Source organism: Simochromis diagramma, unplaced genomic scaffold (genome assembly GCF_900408965.1).
Source record: "Simochromis diagramma unplaced genomic scaffold, fSimDia1.1 OVJJ01000293.1, whole genome shotgun sequence".
In the NCBI taxonomy this organism is placed as follows: Eukaryota; Metazoa; Chordata; class Actinopteri; order Cichliformes; family Cichlidae; genus Simochromis; species Simochromis diagramma.
In genome coordinates, this window is record NW_024386801.1 from 7,397,651 (window position 1) to 7,423,420 (window position 25,770).

Consider the following 25,770-nt stretch of genomic DNA (forward strand, 5'->3'; position numbering starts at 1 on the left):
TTGCAGAAATATTGTAACTTACCAGAAACATAACTTCTCAAAAATACAAGAATTTAGGAGAAATACTATAAGATAACAGAAAGAATATATTTAGCCAAAAATACTTAAACATTACAGAAACACTATGATTTAGAAAAATAATACAACATAGAAGAAATACTGTGATATACAGGAGACACTGTGATGAACTATGAATATTGTAATTTTAAATTAATACTATGTTTTAGCACAACTACTATAATTTGACAGAAATACTATAATTTAGCAGAAATACTATATTAAGCACAAATCCTATAAAAAGCAGAAATAGTATGATTAAGCATAAATACTACATTTAGTAGAAATATTATGTTTTAGCACAAATCCTATAAAAAGCAGAAATACTGTACTGTGATTTAGTAGAAAAACTATAATTAATCAGAAATACTATATTTGGCAGAAATACTATATTTTGCACAAATCTTATAAAATAGCAGAAATAGTATGATTTAGCACAATAGTAATAAGTGAAACAGAAAAATTGGAAAAGCAAAATGGAAAGCTGAAAAAATGCTGAACATGCTGAGGGTCCCTAAAATATACTTGTTAAATGAAAAAAATCAGCAAAAAAATCTATAACAGCCACACAATCACAAATATGTACACATAAGGAAACACACATGCACAGAGAGACACACACACAAGATCCAATTCAGTCAACCAGTCTAAGAATATTGAATTTGAATGTTAGAATGAGATCATGCCATAAAAAGGCTCTCTCTCTCTCTCTCTCTGTCACACACACACACACACACACACACACACACACACACACACACACACAGGGAGAGAGAAGTAAGTTTCTAGGTCAGCCTGGGAGCTGCTGAATTTGAATCCACCAATCAGAGAGGCTGTGCACTTTTTCCCGCCAAAACAGGTGCTTCTGTTTACACACGCAGCACAGAGACACACAGGATTTTTGCAGTCTATTTCTCATAGTGACGACTCCCCTCAAACAAATGACCATAATTTCCTAACCGTAGGGGCTAGAACGGTCATTCTTACACCGTTTTGTTCAGAAGAGATGGGGGAATCTTCCAGTGTTGACAATTTATCATTAAAATATGAATTTTTAGAGATATATGACATGGATGACTTGTTGACTTAGAAGCCACGAATTCCCCAATATGCAAATTTGAATGCCTGAGGCCACATATATGATTGGCTGGCTGGGAAGCCGTGCAGGCCCTGATTTGTGGATTTGAATTCCTCAGCCCTCAGATATGATTGGCTGGCTTAGAAGCCATGAAGGCCCCAATATGAAAATTTGAATGTCTCAGTCCTCACAGAGGATTGGCTGCCTGGGGACCTGGCAGAAATATATAGAAATACTATGATTAAGCATAAATACTACATTTAGTAGAAATACTATGTTTTAGCACAAATACTATAAAAAGCAGAAATATTATAATTTAGCAGAAATACTATATTAGGCACAAATAGTATAAAAAGCAGAAATACTATAATTTAGCAGAAATACTATGTTTTAGCACAAATCCTATAAAAAGAATAAATACTATAATTTAGCAGAAATACTATATTAGGCACATATCTTATGAAAAGCAGAAATAGTATGATTTAGCAGAAATACTGTATTTAGCACAAGTACCGAAAAGTACCAGAAATACTATGATTTAGCAGAATAGTAATAACTTACAAAATGACAAATATGGAGGCATATTGAAACACAAATGCACAGAGGGACACACAAACACAGGCTCTAATCCAGTCAACCAGTCTAACTATATTCAATTTAAATCCTACAATGACATGCTGCCAAATAAGGGCAGGGTCCTCTCTCTCCCACTAAACACACACACACACACACACACACACACACACACACACACACACACACACAGAGGGAGAGAGCTACCGAATTTAAATCCACCAATCAGAGTGGCTGTTTACGTTTTCCCGCCAAAACAGGTGCATCTTTTTACACACGCAGGCACAGAGAGGCACAGGATTATTGCAGCCTATTTCTCATAGTGACGACTCCCCTCAAACAAATGACCATAATTTCCTAACTGTAGGAGCTAGAAGGGTCATTCTTACACCGTTTTGTTCAGAAGAGATGGGGGAATCTTCCAGTGTTAACAATTTATCATTAAAATATGAATTATTAAAGATATTTGACTTCTAATGCACCATAACTTAGTAGAGCGAAGCAAAAACTGCCTTGACTTGCCCTCAAACAACGCTTTGTAACTCGAAATCTATTTGGAGTATCGATATCATTCTTTCACCGTAAGAGACAGCAGGCTTTGGTGAACAGTCATGGAAATTTTCAGGTCTCTGTGGAAATCCAAAAAAAAGTTATGACGAGAGAAAAAAGTGGTTCATTTCCAGAGTTTGGAATCTGAAGAAATCTGAGCGACGGACGAATTTCCTACCCTCAAACAAGTCCAACTCATTTCAGAACGGTAATAGGTGAGAAAGAAATTCTTGAATTGTGAGCGTCAGGAGTGTCTGAAGATATACCGGGACAAGCCTCATGTCTTAAAGTCGCTTCGTTAAGGAGATATGACGATTCGAATATGCCTCTCATTACAGAAATCCAGCGATGATTTTGAACAAACTCTCCATTGACTTTGTATGGAGAGGTTTGAGAGTTTGTGTTGGTCTGAGGAGATTTGCCAAGATTCTATAAATCCCACAACAATGATAGTGACCTTTCCTGAAAGCCAGCAAAAATACCTATGTTTTGATGTATAATTTGTGGAAGTTGAGTGAAAATTGAGCAAGTAGCAAACAGTTGTTCGGACATGAAGTGAAAATTGCAAAACCTTCAGTGGCACACTGGAAGCCAAGAGCATAGCAACCATAACAACGCATGTATTTTGTGAAAAATCACAATTGTGCAACTGAAAACTTTAAGAGGCATAAAAGTAAAAAGGTAAAAGATTTGAAATAGCTGAATCATACCTGAATAGCCCAATAATTTGTGAACATTTTAAAGTTTGAATGGTTGCTCTAGGCGAAAGTATGAGGAAGTAGTTAGGTTTCAAAAACAAGCAAAATTTAGCAGAATTTTGGAAGTTTCCCATTCATTTCAATGGGACAAATTAAAGGAAAAAAGCTTAATATTTTAAAAAGTATAATAGCAAAAAATAGCAAAAATCATAGCGATCATTAGCAGAAATAGCAGAATAGTTTAAAATTTGAACGGCAAAAATCGGCTGAAAATTGTGGGACTAGTTAAGTGCCAAAAAAAGCACAAAAAGTGGCAACTAGAATAATAATAATAAAGAATAAAGAGAAACAGGAACTCAATAGTGTGGATGCTTAAAGCATCCACACAATAATAATGTGTTTTAACAATGTGATCAGCATAAACAGACTTGTAAGACATCACTAACAAAGGCCAGAGTTAAGTAAACCAATTGGTACCTTTTCCAAGCTTTAGACAAGAAATTTATATATATGAAATTTATATATATATATTTCTACATTTAAAAAAAATTAAGCTTCTTATTAAATGTAGACATTCTTAAATCATAAAATATAGAATAGAGAAAAAATATTCATTTTGATTTTCTCCTAATTTACACAATTTGTACAGCCTGTCATGGTCCTGGATGTATTTCTTTAGTGCTATCATCAAAGAAGTTTGCAGGAATGAAAGTGTCCGGTTCACAGTCCTTTGACTTCTTGATAAGTTGCAATAATGGGGGCGTCAAGGTTGTAGTTTTTCTTAGAGTGGAGACATATTTGCAATTTCAGCTATTGCAAAAAGTGCACAGCTCTAATCTGTATAGTCAATCATTTTACATCTTTAAATTCCTGTATTCCTGCAGCATAATTTAACACAAGACTTTGGATTTGTTGATAATAGACCCCACTGGCTCTTACAGCTGAATATTTGAATTCTAACCTCATAGTTCATAAATTCATCAACAGTAAATCCTATATGTTGATGTATGTACAATTCCAAAGGCCAAAGTTCTTATACTACTTGGATTATCTTTTTCCTGGAATGATTACAAATAAAAATCTGGGTGTATTTCTACTTTTCATATGATTTTCATATGTTATGATATATAACCTTCAGTGGCTGCTGTAAGGCTTTACTCTGTGTCACCAAACATAGCAGGAATAATAAAGAAAACACTGTTATTTCTAACTGGGTTGCACGACTACAACATACAGCTACTATAAAATACTAGCCCAGAGTAGCAGAGAGAAACTGGATAAACTACAACACTAAAAAGACTTTATCTGGCGTGTTTATCAGGATAACATAAGCCCTGTGCTCTAATGTGCATGAAGTAAACACATTTCATTTCAACATGCCTGCTTCTGCCTCCAACATGGCTCATATCCTACAGAGGCAATCACATTAACAAACCAGTCCTGGTAGATTTTTTATCCACAGCATGTAGTCATGTGGGATTGCAACTGCACTGCTGGATCATGTCAAATCAATAGACCAGATCGTTTGCATGACTACCGGTGACCTGTTCAGCTCACTCAGCCAAGCTCTGACCATGGTATTAATGTTTTAAATTCACAGCACTACAGCCAAATCGAACGAATCTTAATTATATTAGAGGAATCATGTGAGGAGTAGTTTATTGCATTACTCCTTTGTGGAGGCTAATTGGTTTGTTTCTGTTGTTTTCAGGTAGTTTTTTTATACATTCGAGAGGGAACAAGTGGTTTGTGTTTATTTTTGGTTGGCTCTTCACTTTTTGATTATGAAATATCAGTAAGTAGGGATGTAGAAAGAGTCTTTCTGTAAATGTCTGTGCGTTTGATTGTGTCACAGCTTTTGTGTGTGTGTGTGTGTGTGTGTGTGTGTGTGTGTGTTGTCTCTTTCTCTGTGCATCTGTGTGTGACAGATTCATGAGTGAAGCCACCAGTTGTGTGATGGTGTGGTCTGGTAATCTGCCTTACATAACCCTAACACTGTTTCCAGTAGGCAACAAAATCCACGAGAGGCAGCACCTCTCTCCCCGGAGCACCAGAAAATTATTACAGGTTACAATTTCCCCTTTGCGGATGGAAAACGTCCTCAGCTGGAAATCTAAACTTTAAAAGAAGCATATGAATATGGTTCAGTGAGCAATTGATGAGAGATTTTAATTAATTTCTGCTAATAAGAGAAAACATGGTAGCACTTTCTTCCAGGCACACAGAGCCTTATACCTTATATATACCTTATATAAAGGTATAAAGCTCATATATAGAAGTAGAACTTCATGGTGATTAAACTTATCCAAAGCATCATCTTACAGTAATGTACATAGAAGCTGTTCCACTGAGCTGTGCTTTGTTTCTTCATCATAAATATTCCCTGCAGTGGATGAAGGCTGTGTTGGATTATTACAATGCAAAGCCCAATGCCGGGAACCCACACCTTGAAGTTCATTGATTACATTTTGCCCAAGGGTTTGGTCGGTCTTTCTTAGACTTGCTGAGGCAGCAGTCGTACTGTGCGCAGTCATTTGTTTGTTTTTATTTCATGAGCGTGAACTGCTCTGTTTCCAGTTGTGCTACCTTTTTAAGGATGCCATTTTTAGGCTCCAAATTTATCAAAGGTCCTATTGACTCATTATCTTTTTTGACATTATTCACATAATACACAAGTAAATCTACACAAAGCGGAGCCTTGGTTATTTGAATGCCACTCTTATTTTTGTTCTTATTTCATCCCTGTATATAACACATTTGCGAATCACAAGTTTGGGAAAATTAATGACATTTGTTTGTCTCTAAACAAAACCTAAAACAACTGTTATTTTTTCATTGCTAATTTTGGGAACAAAGATACAAACAGTGTATTTTTCACGGCCTAGAATTTAACCAGTAATAGAAATAGTGATTTGCTTCAACCTCTAGTTTAATATATAGAAGTTTTATGAACATTTCGTGAACATGACTATTTTATGAAGTATGCAACCCCACCTCTCCACCCCCATGAATCCCATGTTTTCCTGTTAATGTTCTACTTTTGCCTTCCAACTCTTTGAAGTCATTTGGAGAAAAACAGAGGGGGAGGGGGTAATGATGGGTATGGTTACCATGGCGTAAGAGGCTTAAATCAAATACAAATGCATTTTAGCTTAAGCGTTCCATCCTCACTCTTTTTGTAGATTTTAGCTTCAGTCTCTCTCCCACTGTGCAACTATCACTTGCCATGCCTTCACCTGTCAGTCTTTGCAGCTTGCTATTTTTTTTCATTTAACAGCAACAAAATAATGAGTCATATTTACACATTTTCCTCACGTCTAATGGCTTCATTAATCCAAATCCAGACCAATCTGCATGAGATCATGTGCTCACAGCAAGCTGATGTATCATCAGTGCCTTTGACTCAAACATGGCATGATCTTTGCATTTGGAGCTGAGGAAGACATCACAGAGTCCTTCGTTAGGATAAATGTGTGACTCGTGCGCGTGTGTGCGTGCAAGCTTGAGTATTTGTGTGTGTGGGGGAGGGGCATGCATGCATGTGTTTGTCTCTCTAATGGTGGCTGAAAAACCTGGAAAATGATCTTGCTAATGACTCACTACCAACTACAACATGTCCTTGGCTTTTAAAGATGATGTCACTGTGAAGCAGGTGTTCATGGTTAAAAGGCAGCTTAATCACGCCACCACTTCAACCCCCACCCCCATCACCATTACCACTGCCACCACACCCACATCTGTATCTACTCTAATATTGTTATCAGAGTGTCATCAGACTTCCTCTCAAGCTTCTATTTTTGTCCAATTTCATTCTTGGATTGTGAGCGTATACTGATATATATTTGCATATTTCCTGGCATGTAGCCTACTAAATATTCATTCAGTGTGATTAGGGTTATTTAAAAATAACTAAATACCATCTGATAGTAAAGGGTAAGTGAATTGTCAAAACACTACCACCCCATTTCATCCATTAACGAAGATATTCATGCAGCAGATATATTGATGGGCGTATCCGGAAGATTTGGGGGTTCAGTGTTTTGGCCAAGGAGACACGGCCTCCCCGTAATCTAAATTGGGACTGCCCCCAAACATTTACATCCGTAATACATTTTCAGAAAAGCTTTATTGCATGTTTGAAAGAGTGTGGAGACTAATTCTAAAATAAATTACAGAAGTATTAAAAGTCGAAGTCAGTCTGATAACAATGCAATCTTTCATTTTTCACAAGACAAAGGAAGCTTTGAATGTGTGGCTGTGGAGACATTAAATACAAAGATGACAGTTCGCAGTTGAGAAATTCCGTTCTGGACATGACGGTGTCAGAGATGATGGAAAATAACTGTTAGAACAAATGCGGGCTGGAGCAATTAACTGAACTGAAGCTAAATCTCACGACACAGAGACGAGATGGGAGGAAAACCTTTATGTGGCAGTCAATCTGGGTGTGCCATTGCAGCAGCATGACTAGCGTCGGCAATGGTAATTTTTTGCTGACTTGAGTTTTGGGAGGTAGGATTCTCATCTTGCTCTGAATGTCACAATGCTGAATATCTGGGGATGGATCAGATGTTGGAGACTGGTATTGTATATAGATGATTCTTGCTATGTAGCCCTGAAGCCTCAGCTTGAAGTCCTAACTATTAAGACAAACAACTGACATCAAGCGTAGTAATCGATAAACCACGCAATGTGACAGACACTGCCCGCTCGCTAAGACACTGTAAGCAGTAGTGTCAGCACTGCAGTGGTATGGCTCAGCTTACAATCTCATATGTATCCTCAAAATATAAAGCTATTTAATACAAAATGCTTTAGAAAAAGACAAAATTGTGTCTGTGTTTGGTCTTTTCTTCATTTGAGTGGAGGAGACATGAGGTCACATTTTACTGTGCAAACTGATAAGCACACCAAGAAAATGGCACCGGGTAACATAGTGGATTAGGTAGCAGCAGAGGAGACAAGGAATAAGAGACTGTGAAATCTATTACAGAGATGTGTCCTGAGACAATGGAAGAAAATGAACATTTGTGGTGCTTGGCATTAAAATGTTTTTAAAATCTGTATTTATATATTCTTGTGAAAGCAAAGCAAAGATTTTAATTTCTCTTCGCCTTTTTCTTCCTTTGTATTCACCGTTTCTTCGTTGATACAGCGGTTTAGCATCTTATATCATTGGTTCATCTGTTGTGTCCATCAGTTTCACTAAAATGTCACCTAAAAATCAAACATGGGACTTTCTCCTTGTATGCTGGTGGTGACTTGCTTGCATACAGCTTCACAGATGCTGTGTGTTTCTTTTCCCATTGTGAATTCCACACCCACAAACACCTACGCTTGCAAACACAGGTTCCCCGGAGAGCTCATTAATGAGCTCCTTTCTGACGTTTGGCTGCTTATAGTACTTATTGTACATATAGTACTTATTTTTCTATTTTTGTTTAACCTTTATTTATACAGGTAATCCCACTGAGACTCAGTGTCTCTCTAACCCTAACCCTACCTGTTTCAGACAAGTAGAATTAATAGATTTTGTAATAGAATTACAAAATCGAAAGAATAAAATAGCAAAACCTGTCTAATGTTGAAACAATAGACACTTTTATTTGATGAGGACAGATGATGACAGTCATGTCACAACAACAGATCAGTCTCACTGATACTGTGATGAAAATGTATAATTTTGTGCAAAATGAGCTTTTGCCTCACAAGTTCAGTCCAGTTGTTACATTTCAGTTTCACAAATTTTAGCCTAAATAAAAGTAGTTTTTCCCACACAGACACGTGTGTTCTGTAAATGACAGCATTATCACGATACTAATTCATTTCACTCAAAAATGAAAAGTGATGATAGATATACTGTGCAGCATGACAAGTGGCAACACTGTTGATTTATTAATTGCTCTTTTACGTTTTGTGGAAGATGAGTGTGTTCCCTAGCCTACAGATAAATGCCCACCCCCAATCAAAGTCTCATCCTTGCACAAAATCTAAGTCTGACTTGTATAGCAACATTTTTTCTGACAATTTTATCAAACAATAGTCCAATATGCTTGCTTGCAATAGTTCTAGAGAAAATGTAAGCTGTAAACAAGGTTTTTGAGCAGATACAAAGTTAACATCAGATTTATGTTCAGCTCAGATCTCACTATTGACATTTAGACAACTATAGCAAAACCAACTCAGCTGTTGGTCCAGCAGTACTAGATTGAATATTACTCTCTGAGGAGCACGTCTCCGAAGGTCCGCAGGGGTTGGCCATTAGGAGAGGGCTGGTAAGTGGGGGTCATACTGACAGAGCAGTACTGGCATCCATTTTGGTTCTGCTGGAGGTGCAGACAGGAGATTCGATTGCTCATATTAGCAGTAAAAAGTTGAAAAAGAAACAAAAACATTGGACATTCTTACAGGCATGGGTGGGCATGCTTTCATTTGCTTTTCATTTACTTGAATTACGTAAGCAGGAGGAGGCAGCACTAATAAAAAAGCGCAGGGTTGGCAAATTGTTGCACTCTGAAGAGAGAGTGTTTGTCTGTTCAAGTTTCCTGCCTATCCATACTAATTTTATTGGGCTCCATGACACTGCATGATGTAATTCACACCTGGTTTGGGGCAGTCAGCATAGAGGTTTCTAAAATGGCCTGGCAGCTCTGTGAGCACCAGCCAGTGTTTATCAGGAATCTGCATGCAAAAATATGGTTTTTGTGTCATATTTGGATTCGTCACTAATTTATTTTAAAGAAAAACAAAGTCTCACAAAGTCTCTCTCAAAATGTTGAACCCTTGGACACCAATCTGCCTGTAGGTCTCAGAGGTGGCAGGAGTCCAGCAGATGATGCTGACTACTGGTACAAGCTACTGTCTATTCTCTGAAAGAGAGCACACTACTCAGCTGTTCTCGTCTGAAGCACAAATCAAACCACTGCTTAGCTGCTATCTGTCTGTATAACAAAATTAGTTCAGTGCCGCTAAAGCGCAGTAGCAATGTAAAGTAATGTAGCTGAGGCGGGATATAGCACAAATGTTTATGTTATCAAAGTTGTACCTAGACAAGAAGAAACAAAAGATTTTGCTACTCAGCAGGTTTTGAGTAATCATGTTGTCCATGAGAGGGGTCCGTCTTCCAGCTGAGATGGAAAGATTGGGATAGTCCGAGAATGCGGTCAAAAAAATCTCATTCGATTAATCTCTGCTCAAACAAGATCAGATCACCTGGTTAGTGATTACGATACCACCAACCTACAGAATTCAAAATTACCTTCTACAATGAACAAATTATAGAACAGCCTCACACATGTTTGTACTGTTAAAATATAATATTGTGGTTTGGGTTTGACTCACGTTAACAGTGTCATATCTGAAGACTCCACCGAGGCTTCGGGTTTCATAGGGTAGGTAGAAATACAGACATTTTGCAGTGGCGGTTGAGGACTGCTGGGGATCAAATTTTCTACGTGTGTCTCTAATTGACATACATCTGGAATACATCTGGAGTTTATGTCTCTATGCATTGGAGAGTTTTTTGGGTTTCACTTGATTTTTAGAAGGTGAATTTTAATCAACTCCAACACTGATGCTTTGCAAAGAACATAAATGCCTGGAATTGCACTGAAAATCTAAATCCCACGTATGGACCATATGTAATCTCTTGGAAACCAGATGACCAACTGCCACCTTTGCTCTCGTAGGCTATATCAGCTTTAAGTCTTCCATAGGAGATTTTTACAACTAAATGTGTTCTGACAAAGTGACTGATGAAGGATGTGGCAGAGTAAAGCGTGTACTCACTGCAAGCCTGAGTGTTACAGCAGACTAAGTCCACCCACAGGTTGGCAGAGCTGGTGTCAAACAGCACCTCAAAGGACTTTGGGGGGTGTGCCAATGTTGATGTCTCCATAGTAGGTAGTCTAGGCAACATAATAATTGACAGTAGAACAGAATATAGCAAGTTAGCTAGTTACTGCTCGACGGTTGTGTGTCGTGCATAAGAATTGATTTCCTTACATCAGCGTAGTTATTGATGCACATATCTTGGTAAGGCAGCTCATCCCCCCCCCCCCAAGGCTTGACAGTTACCGCTCATCGAGAGGAGCCCTAAGTTGATAGAAGGCAAAAACAACATCTTCTATCACTGGCGTTGAAGCTCTTTGAGTTATAGCTATGGGTTCTTTTTTTCCAGATAAAATGATAGCAGTTTCCTTACTTAACCGTTCCTTCGGCAAGCACCACCCACACCAGAACAACAACAAGACACTTGTGATCCCTCCGTGGTACACAATGTTTCTTAATGGCTACAACTCACTTTGGAGCTGTACTGGTGTATTACCACACCAGTGTAATTGTCAAAAATTAAGCCATGTCAGTTCAGATAGGGTCACCTACTTAAAACAAACTTTATGCATAACTTCAGCATGTAATAGGTCTTCAGTACACACCACTTTTTGTGATAACATTTTAGAAACAAAGTCAAAAGCTTTATTATGAAGCACATTATAAATTCGTTTGGGATATCTTACTGGACACATGGAATTTCTGCACTTTCAGCAAAATGCTTCCTCTAATTGTTTTCAGATTATGCTTTTGCTTGTTCAGCATCATGTCAAGTGAAAAAAATATGCTCTTGCTCATGTCGCGTCTCTAGCAAACAAAACGACAGAAAGAAACCTATGATTATTAATTTATTTCAAGCATTTTGCTGATAGGAGCTCTCCGTACTGTTGGGACTCTTCAACGACCACTTTAGTACCATTTTATCTGATTAAATTTACATATCAGCACCATGGTTACACTAGTTTTTGTGCAGCTGTAGTTTTCCAATAATGAAAAATAAATGTATTATGTCTGAACCTCTGTATCAACAGTACTTTAAACAGCTTTACCAAAAGCTTTTGTCATTCACCTTATCCTAATTATGATAGTAATATTTGTCTACCATAATAAAAATATGTTAAGAAAACTCATTTAGGATAATAGTATTTCACTACAAACTGATTTTTCTAACATTTAGCCCATCGTTCAAATTCCTCTCCTGTTAAAAAACCCAATAACCCTTTTTAAGTCATTACACATTCAAGCTGGCAAGCAGTAAGGGGAAGCCCTGATTGCATTAACTTTTTCATGACCCCTTTTGTATTACTGTGCATCAGCCTGTCCTCTTTCAGAACCACAGACCCAATGACATTGTGTACTTTGGACCCCTATATGATTATATGATGTAAGCTCGCATTCATACGTAATATGTAGAGCGTCCTTATCTTTGCAGGAAAGCTGCAATGCAGCATTTCCTTCAACACACTGCAAGCCAGCTGCTGTAGAACTGGAAACCTGCTGTAACTAATAGAGTAAAGACGGCATAGGGTCTGCTCAAGAAAACTTGGAAAGCCATGGCTCATTACAGAGATACACTTCCCTGCTGTAAATGAAAGTTTAGAAATCTCGGTGTAAGAGATAGCAGCGAGTAACGCTTCTGAGTCTTTCTGAGGCATTCAAAGCTCACATTTTTTACAATCATTCCCAGCTAACTGAATTTAAAATATTGACACTGAATTTGGGTGTTTTAGGTGCTGCCACTGTCACTCACTTGATTCAGTGAATGCGCCAGACCTTGTTAGTATGAGATATTATATAATTAGAGATGATAGCGGGTGTTTGTGTGGTTGCTTTTGTTCAGCATATGAGCTTGAGATGCAGACAGAGCCTGACAGCCTATGAGTTAGAGCAGGTTTCCCCTTGATCAGTGTGTGAGCATGAATCAAAAAGAAATTCCCTTTTGGACCGTTCACTGATGGAAAAGACATATTGCAGGTATCAGTATTCTTTTTCAGAACTTGCAGTGAATATACCCTCTCTTGTGTATTCCCAGGCCAGCCCACGACATCAGCCTGGAGGAGTTTGATGATGAAGATCTCTCTGAAATCACAGATGACTGTGGGATTGGACTCAACTATGATTCTGACCCATATGAGAAGGTGAGATTCTTTTGTTTTCTCTTTTTTAATAGTGTGTTCTATTTTCTCTGAAGACATTTAAGGATATGTTTCATTTGCTGTGCTTCGTGACACAGAAATAATTCTTCAGATTGCCACATGTGGCTGGAATAAACATGTTTACAGTCTGTTAAAAAAGACGTTTTTGGTCATCAGTGTTAGTGGTGTTGATGCCTTTTGGAGCATTTTTACATTTATTTTTATTATCTGCTAAATAAAATGTTTGTAGTGTCATAAAGGACATCAAACAGGTATTTTACTAGTCACTTGGAAATAATTAACTGTTATTTCCATGCGTGTCAATGACTGGTTCACGGTCAATGAATCGTGCTAACAAAACAGCATTAGCTGATAACTTCACCCTATTCTCTAAATATGGTCATGTTAGCTTACAAAGCCAATAAACAGTGAGCGATATCACTGTTGATATATCCACTTTTGCATATACAAGTTAAGCAGAGCAAGCCTTATCCCTTTTTTCAAATGGCCATTTTAGGACATTCAAGGAAAGTTATGTGCATGTACATATGCGCTAGATCTGCAAAATAATTAATGTAATGAAATATTACATGAAGAGACAATTAGAGACTGTTTATCCTAGTTGATTAATGCTAACATGAAGCTGAGAGCAGCAGGAAAATGACATGACAAAAATATAATTTTATGAGAATCAAGGGTGGAAACTGACTTCGTTCGTATAGTGATTAAATGTTGAGAACAGCTTATTTGGATCTGTTATTTAAGCATCTCTGTACCTTCAGAATTGTATGTAAAGGAAGCCTTCCTCACCAGAATTGCAGTCATTACAGTAATGCCCATATGCCTTAGATAGCTATAATACACAAGGAAGAAAATGATAGCTCCAACAGCTTTGTTTCACTAGAAGAGTGAGTCACTCTCTACATTCTGCACTTATCGTCAAACAAATTGCATACATACTGGTTCTGAACTACTTTCATCATATAATAGAAATTCAAAGCAGGGGTTCCCATAAGGATCACATTCAAGCGACTGCGCTGAAGTATAAGCAAATAATTGAGTCATTAGCTGTATCATCCGACATGTCAGAACGGCTTAGGCTTTAATTACACCATTTCTAAGAACTAATCTTATACCACCAGCCTCTATATTTTCCTCTGTCCATCCTGTGGGATATAAATGTTTTATGCTGGTGGCGTTGAGCCATGGCTGCAGCAGAGGGTGGGTGACCCAGTGCAGTTTGCTGCTATGCAGAGACAACCTCCTTTCCTCTGTCTTTTCCTCCCTCCCAAGTGTCTTTCCCTCCCTCCCTACGCAGTGTTGCTTAGAGACGGAGCTCACATTCTCTCCTCATTCTCTGCCCCTTTTCCCCTTAAAGCCTCCCTCTCTTTATTTTCTTTCTTCCCTGCCGAGGTGCCTGGGAATGAGGATTTAGCTCCGGGATGGTTGGTTTTGAGGGTTAAGCTCCTGGCATAAATCTGTGCTAGATTTTGCTCTTTCTACTTTAATCCACCAACAAAACACATTATGTGAAGAGTTGGCAAAGCTGTTCTGTAAGAGAGGTGTCTTTGCATAACATCTAAGAAGACCTCCAGAGAAGGAGACTTCAGAGAGTGGATTTTACTCAAAGATGTCATAGATACACACACGCACGCGCATTCACACATGCACACACAAAGGTTTGTTTACTTGGTGCCACTCACCTCCAGGTCTTTACCTGGCAGTCTTTACTGTAAGGTAAAGACCCTACAGCATTCGGGAGAAAACCTCAACAGCCAAGCAATCCCATATGAAAAAGCACTTTGCAACATGGAAAAAAGACCCCTCAATTTTAACAGGAGGAAACCTCTATCAGAATTCTTTAACAGGGAGCCAATGAAGATAAGCCAGTATGGGAAAAATGTGATGTTGCTTTCTTGTCCCTGCTGCTGCTCTCACTGCAGCATTTTAAATTAACTGGAAGCTCTTTAGGTTAACTTTTAGGACAATCCAATAATGATCAATTTAGTAGTCCAGCATAGAAGGGATGAAATCCATAAACTAGTTTTGAATTTCAATTTTAGAAATGTTGGAAATTATAAAGAGAAAGCAGTCCTACATAACGTTTTATATGGGCATTGAAGGACATATCCTGGTTAAAAATGACTCCCAAGTTCCTCACAATGTTACTCTAGGCCAAGGTAATGCCATCCAGAGTAAGTATCTGGTTAGACACAATGCTGATTGTCTAAGATTTTTAGGGCCAAATATAATAAGTTCAGTTTTATTTAAATTTAGGAGAAGAAAATTACAGGACATCCAGGCCTTTATTTCTTTTCTATAGTTTAAGCAACTAATTTATCTCATCTGGCTTTCATTGTTAAATATAACTGGGTAACATCTGTATGCAGTATTTTCTAGTAATATTAGATAATAAAGCAAGCATAATGAAAAAGGTATTGATCCCAGTACAGAACCCTGTGGAACCCCATGGCTAACTTTCATGTGTGAAGAACACTCCCCATTTCCATGAACAAATTGGAATCTATGAGATAGATGCAATCCAAACCATTGCAGTGCATTTCCTTTAATACCAACGGTGTGTTCTAGTCCCTGTATTAAAATATTAGATATGACCACAAGTACTGAATCCTACACTGAGGTCTAACAGGACATGTATGGAGATGTGTTCACTGTCAGAAGCCATGAGAAGATCATTTATAACCTTCTCTAGTGCTGCTTCTGTGCTATGGTGAACCCTAAATCCTAGGTGAAACTCTTCATTCTTCTGTAGATGATCACGACTTAGTAGTATTGAAGCTACTGTACTCACTGATATGTCATTCATGAAGTCATTACTAGATAAACCCAAAGAAGTTGATTCTATTCATCTGGACGTAGCGTTTTTAGTGGGAAAAACATTTCGTCTGCTACACGTCAGGACAATATGCGATAATGATTAAAACTGCTCATTTACAGTTTAAGAAAAGACAATTGAGTATAATAATAAACAAATAAATAAAATGGAGGCGGTTATTTTATCTACATGAATGTTAAAATCTCCTATATTAAGAATTCTTTTTGATCTGTGCACTAAATCAGATAAAAAGTCTGAGAAATCTGATACAAACTCTGAATAAGGGCCAGTTGGACGATAGATAACAGCTACAATTGATCTTTTTTTGCGTGTTTTCCAAAGCAATGCTAATAGTTTTCAAATGAATAATAAGTGTCTGGGTCTTTGGTTTATTGTTAGGCTACAACAAAGTGCTGCATCGGGTGGTTTGTGTTAGGCTACAACAAAGTCTGCTGCCATTCCTCTGGTATTTTGTTTATTGAGGTCACGATGAGGTCATGACATTCTGTTGGAATAATAATTATAGTCTCTGTTAAGTTAAGCTGCTGAGTGTGTGGGTCGATTGTAAGTACGTGATAATTACATCTGGGAGTATACCTAAAAATGGTTTGGATCTTGAGGACATCAGATGCAAAACAGCAGAAGCCCTGACTGCTCAGTTCACAAACAAGAAAGCACAGGCCAGAGACAGTGTCGGTCCTCGTTATGTTACATCACTGCCCAAAGGAAGTAATCTTGCTGACATAGGATAGATTGGACACACACCCAGTTGCCCTTTGAGTGTTTGTGTATGTGTGGATAACAAAGAAAGAAGGGCAAGAGAGAGAATTTCATGCACATCGTGCTTCACATGGTGTTTGATTCTGCCTGCATCAGTAGGGTGTATGACAGTTTGGCAGCTCCTCATCAGCAGAAACAGCAGTCTCTTCCTCATGCACCACACTGTGCTGATGAAGAAAGAAGCTTTTGGTTTTGATGTCAGCACGATTTGCTCATATTGGGCAGCACGTCTTTGATGTTTAGGACGAACAGCCAATCTGAACAGTGAGATTATCCTGCGGCCCCAATCCCCCACTCTGATTAATTCTAATTTGTTATGGTGTTCAAGTCTTAATCTGCAGAACACTTTGGGTTTGCGGTAGGCACACGCACGTGACCAAATCAACGAGACACATGTGATTTCTGATCGAGGAAGCAGTTATTCGCAACCAGATGTCAAAATCCTACAGCGCTTTTGGCCCTAGTTGTCTGTTTCCACAATCTTTAATGTCACTATTGGTTCACTTTGATGGTATTCTTTCAAGCTTTCAAACAAGAGCGACCACAATCCCAAGCCTTTTATTTGTGTATCACCCAAACAAACACACAACTCTTTTCTGCCTCGCGTTGTTCCTGACTCTTGACTTTCTGTCCTTCTAATAGCATCTCTGCCTCTCCAGAGCCCCTGATTGAATGGCATGAGCACATGCATAATTCAGTATGTGACAGAGCAGGGGTGCCTGTGTCTCAGCTGTGATGCAACTCTGATTTTAAAATGTGGAAATATAAATGATACACTGAAAGATGGAGTCCATCATGTGTCATACACTTTTACATGCACCCACATACAGACAGATAAAATTAGACAGACAGACAGACAGCCTGTACATACTTATAGTTATAGCATATTCATTGCATACCTTCATACCGTGTACATTGTAACATACCCATAATAGACCCATATTTTGTACCCTTATACCTATAACAGACCCATTTCTGTAATATATCTATATATCTATATTACTGCTAATATATATTTTGTAATATATCTATATTATGGCTAAAGCACTTTCTGGATGGATGCAAACTGCATTTCGTTGCCTTGTACTCGTGACATGTGCAATGACAATAAAGTTGAATTCTATTCTATTCTATTCTAGATAGGAGAAATGGCTTTTTTCTATACTTTTACAGTTGTGCCTGTGGAAAAGAAATGTCTTTTTATACTTTAAAGGAATGTATAGATGAAAAGAGACACTTCTAAATACATAATTCATCCCAAAACCAAATGAAAATTTATTCTGGGCAAAGAATAAAGGTTCAGCATGCCCTAAACATTTAGGGAGCTAGTGTTAATTATCTTAGATTTGTATCAGATACATGCCTTCTATAGGTTGCTGATGACCTCTTAATTTTCCACACCTCTATAATGGCGACTCTATAATAATAACTTTCTCTTATAGTTTCTGCTGTCATTAGTCATGATAGTGCACAGCTCCATGAAACCCAAAGCTTCCTTTCACTCCACTGGGGAATTAGTTTAAAATGGAGCTGCCATCTTACTGATCTTCTGATATGCAGCACCAGCAGAATCAGTAGATAGAGTTAGCCATGCTGAACAAGGCTCTCGTCTCTTAATTAGAGATCAAAAAGCTTATTTTCCCCAACTATTTTTTTTGTAACCGCTATGTTTCTTTGGTAACTGCTATGTAAGAACAGAGCTGTTTAACATGACTATGAATGAGGGCATGCTTGCTCAAGTCTGCTGAGTGACAGGGGAGGGACAGTCAAAGGGTTAGTGGGGATGGCCTTGGGAGCTGAAGACCATGGAGATTGAATGCCGCCAACGTACAACTCTTATTTATAGTTTTTCTTTTTTTCTCTACCTGCCTGTCTGTCAGGTGGCCTTGTCTCCTGACAGCAGGAAGTATTTTCCCTGGCAGATGTGACATTTTCACAGCTCACTGATGAATCTGTAGATTTTTACACACTCATGGAGTTATAGGTCACATATCCTCAGTGGTGGATAGTAATGGTTCAGTGTTTGCTGCAAACATTTGATCGCATCTTAATAGATCATTCATGCAAAAATAGATATGTTAATTAGATGTTGATATGCAATATCACGTGTACTTGATGGGTATAGACTGAGTGTGCGTTTCAGTCGCTGTGGCACAAAGTGGCTGCATCCAGCATCAGCAGAACTGTAAGCGGTAGATGGATGAGAGAGTGAGCTTTGATTCCTCCATTAAACAGACTGCACTGAGAGGTGGAGAAACTGCTGTGCTGTCCAAAATAAACAAGCAGGCAAATCAATCCTTGGAACTCCATTATAAAATTCAAAGCAGGGGAGAGATGATTAAAACAAAACAAAAAACCCCCCAAAAAAACCCACCCACAAATATTTGGTGGAGTGATCATGCTCTTTTTTAAAAACTTGCATGAGTGTTGGTTTTTTTACTCAGTTGTTCTAGTTCCTTAGGGAAATATTTTGTAGAGATGATTGTAGTTGAGTAGCCTCGAGTCCTACTTGAGGCATTTATATTATTTAAAAAATACTTAAAATGTGTTAAAATGTATGTTCATACGACAGCCCTTCGAGAATTAGTCTCATAGTTTAGTAGTTAAGCCTGTATTATTACCTTTGCTCCATCAGTACATATTGGAACGTATAGCAAAACACACAAGCAGGCCAATGAATGTGTAGCCTATGAAACCTGAAAGTCATTTACTACATTGGTTTCCGGTAAACTAGCTGAAACCTGAGACACGTCTGATTGATCCACTTTCATGTCAGCGGCCACCACCCCTCCTTATCCTTAATCATTGCATTACGTCTCCCCTTTGTTCTTTGAGCAGTTCATCGACTTTACTGGTCTGCTGTTTGACTTTCTGAAAATGTTTTGCATTGTGACTTTGTACAGTTGTGGTCAAATGTTTATCATGTGCCTTAATGTCATTAATTTTAGGCTTTTAGTGATTTATTTGAGCTGTTCCTTTTCCAGGGTGGAATAACTGTGCAGAATATGTCTTTAATGACTTAGAAAAAAGAATTGTGCGAAAAAATTTGAATTTATTTTGGAAAAAAGTATAAAAAGTGTACATACACACCCACTATATGGTTAAATATCTCAGTAGCCATCAATAATCTTCTGGAATGCTGTAGAATCATCTGTTCACACAGGAAAAAGAAATCAAAGAAAATCATTAAAAGCATTTATGCAAAAACTGGTCTGAAGACTCAAAAATAAGATTGAAACATACTGTAAAGCTTATCTGTTGTGCTCCTTTACAGCTCTAGCACATTTATATTCTCTTTGTTTCAAATCACCCCATTAGACAAACCCTTAATCCAGGTCTAAAATAATTATTTTGAGTTCTCATCATTAAAAAAAAAAACTTATATTCTAAAAGGTAAGCCCAACAATGTCAGCTGACATTTCAACTTTGGATTATGAGTGAAGATTTAGCCTTAATTATGGACTTTTTTTTTTTTTGCATGCTTTGCAAGCTATAGTTTTTATGTATACAAAACTGTAATAATTCCTTATAAAATGATTTTTCTTTGTTGTATTATTATATTAAAAAAAATCATAAAATACTCTATAATGTTTAAAAAAAATGCTGTACATCACTGCTGGTGTTGGTATATGTTTAGTTCTCTTTCCTTGATATTGCTCCTCTAATTTTGCTGATTTCTCAGACAGGCCTGTTCTCCTCCTTGTTTCTTTTCTGTTGTCAGAACAGCTGATGCTTTAATAATATCGCTGATAATAAAGATGTGGATCACTCTCTCTCTCTGTGTGTCTCAGGACTCCCTTATTCTGGAGAAGAATGACATACACCACCCAGTCTGCTCCTTTCAGGACGACTTTCAAGAGTTTGAGATGATTGATGATGAAGATGAAGATGAAGAGGAGGAAGAGGAAGAGGATGAAGAGGTTGATCCTGATGCACCTCCCTCCCCCTCAGCCTCCCCTCCTCCTTCTCCTACCCTTGGCACCATAAAGAGCAGACCCACCACACTGAACCTAACCACTGCTGTGTCGCAGGTAAGCATACTGAGGCTCTGATTCCAAACACATTACATCAACAAACTGTTTGACATGTGTTTTGAAATAGTTGTTTGCAATTTATCACTAACAATAGTGTTTGTCTCTCTGCCATCTTTAGGATTCACTGAACAACAATAGCAGTCTATCCCCAAAGAAAGGAAGCTGGCAGGACTCTTTGCGCAACCCAGCCTCACAGGGTTGGAACATCATTAGTTATTTATTTGAAAAAAAAAATGCTGTGACTTTATACTGTATGTTTTCTTCTATATTTTTATTTGGCTTTCTATTTCACAAAACAAATATATTCTTTGTATAAGCTTTAAAATGTATAACTAATATTAAATAATAGGCTAATCTATTAATCCTATAGAAAGACCGTCCTACTGGATTTTAATGCTATTTTTGTTTAGTAATTGTTCCACATGATAATTCTATTCAGATACTATTATGAACTGTATAACACACAGGGGATAAAAATCTATTGTACCTCCAGGTCGTCTGTCTCCAACCCACTCATGTCTGGAGGATGGTAGCCATGTGACAGGCCAGTGCCCAGCCTCTCCAATATCCCAGGTCCCAGGATCCCAGAGCAAAGGTACTCCACTAAATCAGACAGGGGAGGGCGGAAACCCCCAGTCTCCTCATAGGCCCCTCCTCTGCGACATGGAGGGCAACAGGCGAGAGAGGCCCGAATACGGTAACAAGAAGGCCAGCTCAGCAAGCTTAGATCATCTCATTGATCACTGCTATTTAGTGCTGTATTGTGATGTGAATTTGACTTCAGTGATGCACAAGAGCAGCAAAAATCTCGTATGCTGATTCTCATGAACCAAATCATATTTTTTTAATACTTAAAAAAAAAAAAATATATATATATATATATATTTATGGTTTTGACAATGAAACTTTTGCTGAACTTGTTCATGCTGCTTTCCATTTTCAGCTCATTGTGGATTTCTTTACATTGACAATCATTGTTTTTTTTTTTTGCTTTATTCTCATCTGCTCTCATTAATTGTAAACTCTTCTCACATGTCAGCTTATTTCATTATGCAATCTCACCATAATTAACTTCAAAATCACGTACCAGCCTCTAATCTCTGTTTTTTTTTTTCACCTGTCATCATAGGCTCGTTTGGTCAACATAAGTCTCACCCATGTTCTCGTGATGCTACTGATCCAAAGGCTGATCCCTCAGTACAGACAACCAGAGCACCCTCCCTAGATGAGCATTCCCAGTGTTCGGACACAGAGGTGGACCACGATCTCAACAGCGACCACAACCACAAGCACTCAAACCGGCGTGCTACTGATACCTACACCATCACCAGTGAGTCAGGTATGGAGCCAGAGAATGACCTAGATCCAGATGGAACCAGCCGCTGCTTGTCATCCACCGCACCCATTGGAGCTAACGATGGTGCAGATACACCCCTGTCTGACGAGGAGCTGGAGAAGGACTTTGACGTAGAGTTTATGTGTAAGGAGGCCTACGATATGGTTTGTAAGGAGAATCACTCATCATATGTGGAGTTCCCCTCCATTGAACCCTCTGAGCTAGCTTCCTTCTCTAGTTATGTTTCATCTAGCCGCTCAGAAAATATCGACCAGTCCAACAGTTCAGATGCTCAAGAAGCGTCTAATGTGGAGGCAGCAGCTAACGACTCCACCTCTCCATCCTCAGACCCAGGAATAGCAGATATGAACCAACGGGGTTATGTGACTTCAGACCAGGACAAAGACCTCAGCTCTCCAGGCTCTGATTCTGACATTGAAGGGGAGCTGGAAGCAGCATTTGCTTGTGGTGGTCCCGTTGTCTCCAACATGATCTCATCAATCTCAGAGACAGAGCTGGACTTGACCAGTGATGAAAGTAGTAGTGGACGCTCATCTCACCTTACCAACTCCATCGAGGAGGCCAGTTCACCTACGTCAGATCAGGAACTGGATCCAGACACAGAGTTGGAGCAGGACAGTGGAATTGTTGGTCTGAAAACATCTCTACTTCTAGGTCAGCCAGATCCAATCAAAGAAGGCTCTCCTCTACCCTCTCCATCCCCACTACCTTCACCCACAATTGCTACACCATCTCCCATTGATTCACCCATCTTACCCCATGAGGCCTACGATGATGGTCAAGCTCTTACAGGGCTGCAGAATGTGTATGAAGACCTGCCCTGCGAGCACCAAGCTGACCCAGATGAGACTCTTCCTCCAGCTCAATGCAGTGAGGATAGTCTCTCCAGACAGATGGTGCTGCAGATAGAACCAGATCACAGCCTAGAGAGCTTCAAACGCTCCTTCTACCTGCCAGTGGGGCCCAGGCTAATGCCAAGCTCAGATGATTATGATGGAAGTGAAGGAGAGTCTGAATCTGAAAGCGAAGATGACCTGAGTGAGAACTCGGACTCTCCATGGCTGCTTAGCAATTTGGTCAACAGGATGATTTCAGAGGGCTCCTACCCAATCAGCTGTCCTGAGGAGTGTTTCAAGAGGAAAGTGTCTGTGTCTGATACCATCTCACCATCCTCCGACATTGGCGATGGAGATGGCTTCAATGATGAGGACCAAGCTAAGAAAGTTGGAATGAATGGATCACAGGAAAGAGACAAAGAAAGTGAAGAATCAAGAAGTATTGACATGCAGTCTTCAAAAGGAGCTACAGTGATAAATTCTCATCTCTATATGAGCAATCCAACCGCTGATACCATAACCCCACTGATTTTAGAGCGTTGTGCAAACAGCTCTTTGCATACTACTAAAGACTGTGACAAGAACTTTGTAGATAAACCATCTAAGAATGCGATGAGACAAGAAGATGATCCTGAGCCCAATAACGACTTGATGATGTTGGAGGGGAGGAAAGATCTCGACTCACCCAGCCTTAGTGAGAGTGTGATCAGCGACAAAGATGAAGGACGAGAAACGGAGCCCAAGCCAACGAGCCGTTCCTCAGCCTCCCTCGAGCGTATCACAGAAGTCAAACACAGCCTGACACTCGACATACCCAGTGCTCAGACTAACCGATGCTTCAGCCTCACTTATTCCACAGACAATGATGAAGAAGAGGACGATGCAGACTCTTATCCATTCCTAGGTGGCTTAAGGAAGCAGTCCCGTAGAGGTAGCGACTTAGAGCTGGACAGTTCACCACCCATTGATCCCAGCGTGCAGAATCATCCCTTACCTGATCATGACCTCCCACTGTGTGAGAAAGACCTGGCTCTGAGGCAGTCAAATGAAGACGATGGACTGGCCTATGACTCCATGAAGTACACACTAGTGGTGGATGAGAATACTACACTGGAATTGGTCAGCCTTAAAAGGTGTGGTCTGATAATATGTTTGAAAGCCAGTAAATTGAGTGTGTAGTGAGTCTGACACAAAAATCTATCTGTCCTTTAGTTATGAAATTGGAACAATTTTCCTTATTGTGCACCTTATATTAACATAAACTTGCATTACAAATGTTTATTACGCCTTAAATTGGGATTCAACTTGCCTTCTCAGGTGCACTTCTGTTCTGAGTGATGACAGTGAGCTTTCAACTCTTTGCGATGAGGAGCCTTTGGGGACTGCTAACGTGGACTATGGTCATGATGATGAGGAGGAAGTGAGGCCAGAGCTTCTGAGCTCTTCTGAAGACTCTTCTCCCGAAGCTGACCTCCCTTTCTCCAAGAAATTTCTCAATGTGTTTGTCAACAGCACCTCCCGCTCGTCCAGTAAGTCATAAGCAATTCTGTTCTCTTATTTTAAGAAAGTGTTCATTCTTATCTCTTCCCGAGAGGTAAAAGAGAAGATCGAGACTGCTTTAAAATATTACCCCTAAAAATGAGATGATGCTCCGGTGGGTGTCATCTTACATTAAGGATAAGAAAAGGGGGGAGGTTGGGGGGACAGTTGGCCTGGCTCTGTCCAAAAATCCTGACTCCTTCAGCATTATTTCTAAAATTATCCACTCACAGCCTGCCCTTAGAATGAATAATGTATTAGAGTTCAACTCATCACTGTCAAAATGATATACTAAGATGTGATCTAAATATGGCAGGGTGCCCACACACGACTGATGGGAGGGCTCTACCAGAACATCATCAGGCAGACCTCTTGTCTCAAGATTTATATCTCTAATAAAGGGTGATTTGCATAATAAAAAAGCTCATTATAACAGCCCCATTTTCATTGCATTTTTGATATAATCCATTACCCTTCATTTAGAGCTCACCTTACAGATTTGCATAATAAATGTTCCTCAACAAACAACAGGTTACAGAAAAAAACAACATTTTTTTAAAATAATCTCAGTCATATCTGTTTCCCATGCAGGCACAGAATCCTTTGGACTTTTCTCTTGTACCATCAATGGAGAAGAGAGGGACCAGACACACAGAGCAGTCTACAGGTAAAACAAACTCAAGCCTGAAATTAGCACCACTGAAGGAACAATGGGCTGGGAGGTCAACCTCCCAATGGGCTGACCTCCCAGCCCATTGTTCCTTCAGTGGTGATAGTTTAAATCATTATGCAAATGTACTGTTTATAAGATTGGGGAAACCAAGCAGTCAGCTGAGACTGAAGAAATCACGTGAGTGACGAAACGTTTCTCCCACTGAAAACGTGTCCAGATGAACAGAAACAACTTTTGGGCAACACTAATTATTTTGGGGAGGAAGACAGATCAGACATCACATGCGTCTCTTTGCCACCCATAAAGACAACGACAAGAAGAGAAAAGGCAAACAGTGCCTCGGTATTACACAGTACATGTTGTGTACAAATAATTTCACTTTTTTTAACCATAAGTCTCATTCAAAATACCCCATATTTACAACTCTTTGCCTTCCTCTAAGAACCCTATTATCTTTCTTTCCCAGCTGTTTCATCAAAGCCTCCCACAGGGAGTCACCTAAAACCCATAAAAGATCAAAATAACTCAGGTTTATAGGAGCAGGAACATCATGTAAGGAAACATCTTTTTACAAAGGCAGTTTCCTTTTTTTTCCTTGACTTCTCTGCTGCCCTCTGCAGGTTCATTCCCAGGCATGCAGATGAGCTGGAGCTGGATGTGGATGATCCCTTATACGTGGAGGAAGAAGAGGACGACTACTGGTACAGAGGCTATAACATGCGGACAGGGGAGAGGGGCATCTTCCCTGCCTTCTATGCTCATGAGGTCATAGGTCAATCCAAAGAGCTGCTGGGT

General features: G+C 39.1%; 1 protein-coding gene across 2 annotated transcripts in view; it reads left to right on the top strand.

Moving 5' to 3' along the window:
* mapk8ip2 (mitogen-activated protein kinase 8 interacting protein 2) overlaps positions 1 to 25,770 on the top strand; it is a 31,088-nt gene that overhangs the window by 1,495 nt on the left and 3,823 nt on the right. The window contains exons 2-9 of one of the 2 annotated variants that reach the window (XM_040025467.1): positions 12,818 to 12,923; positions 20,328 to 20,567; positions 20,689 to 20,767; positions 21,064 to 21,267; positions 21,700 to 23,896; positions 24,081 to 24,292; positions 24,894 to 24,969; positions 25,596 to 25,768. In XM_040025467.1, coding sequence (XP_039881401.1) covers positions 12,818 to 12,923; positions 20,328 to 20,567; positions 20,689 to 20,767; positions 21,064 to 21,267; positions 21,700 to 23,896; positions 24,081 to 24,292; positions 24,894 to 24,969; positions 25,596 to 25,768 — 3,287 coding nt within the window. The remainder of the gene's footprint in view (positions 1 to 12,817; positions 12,924 to 20,327; positions 20,568 to 20,688; positions 20,768 to 21,063; positions 21,268 to 21,699; positions 23,897 to 24,080; positions 24,293 to 24,893; positions 24,970 to 25,595; positions 25,769 to 25,770) is intronic. The other variant, XM_040025468.1, reaches the window with a different exon arrangement.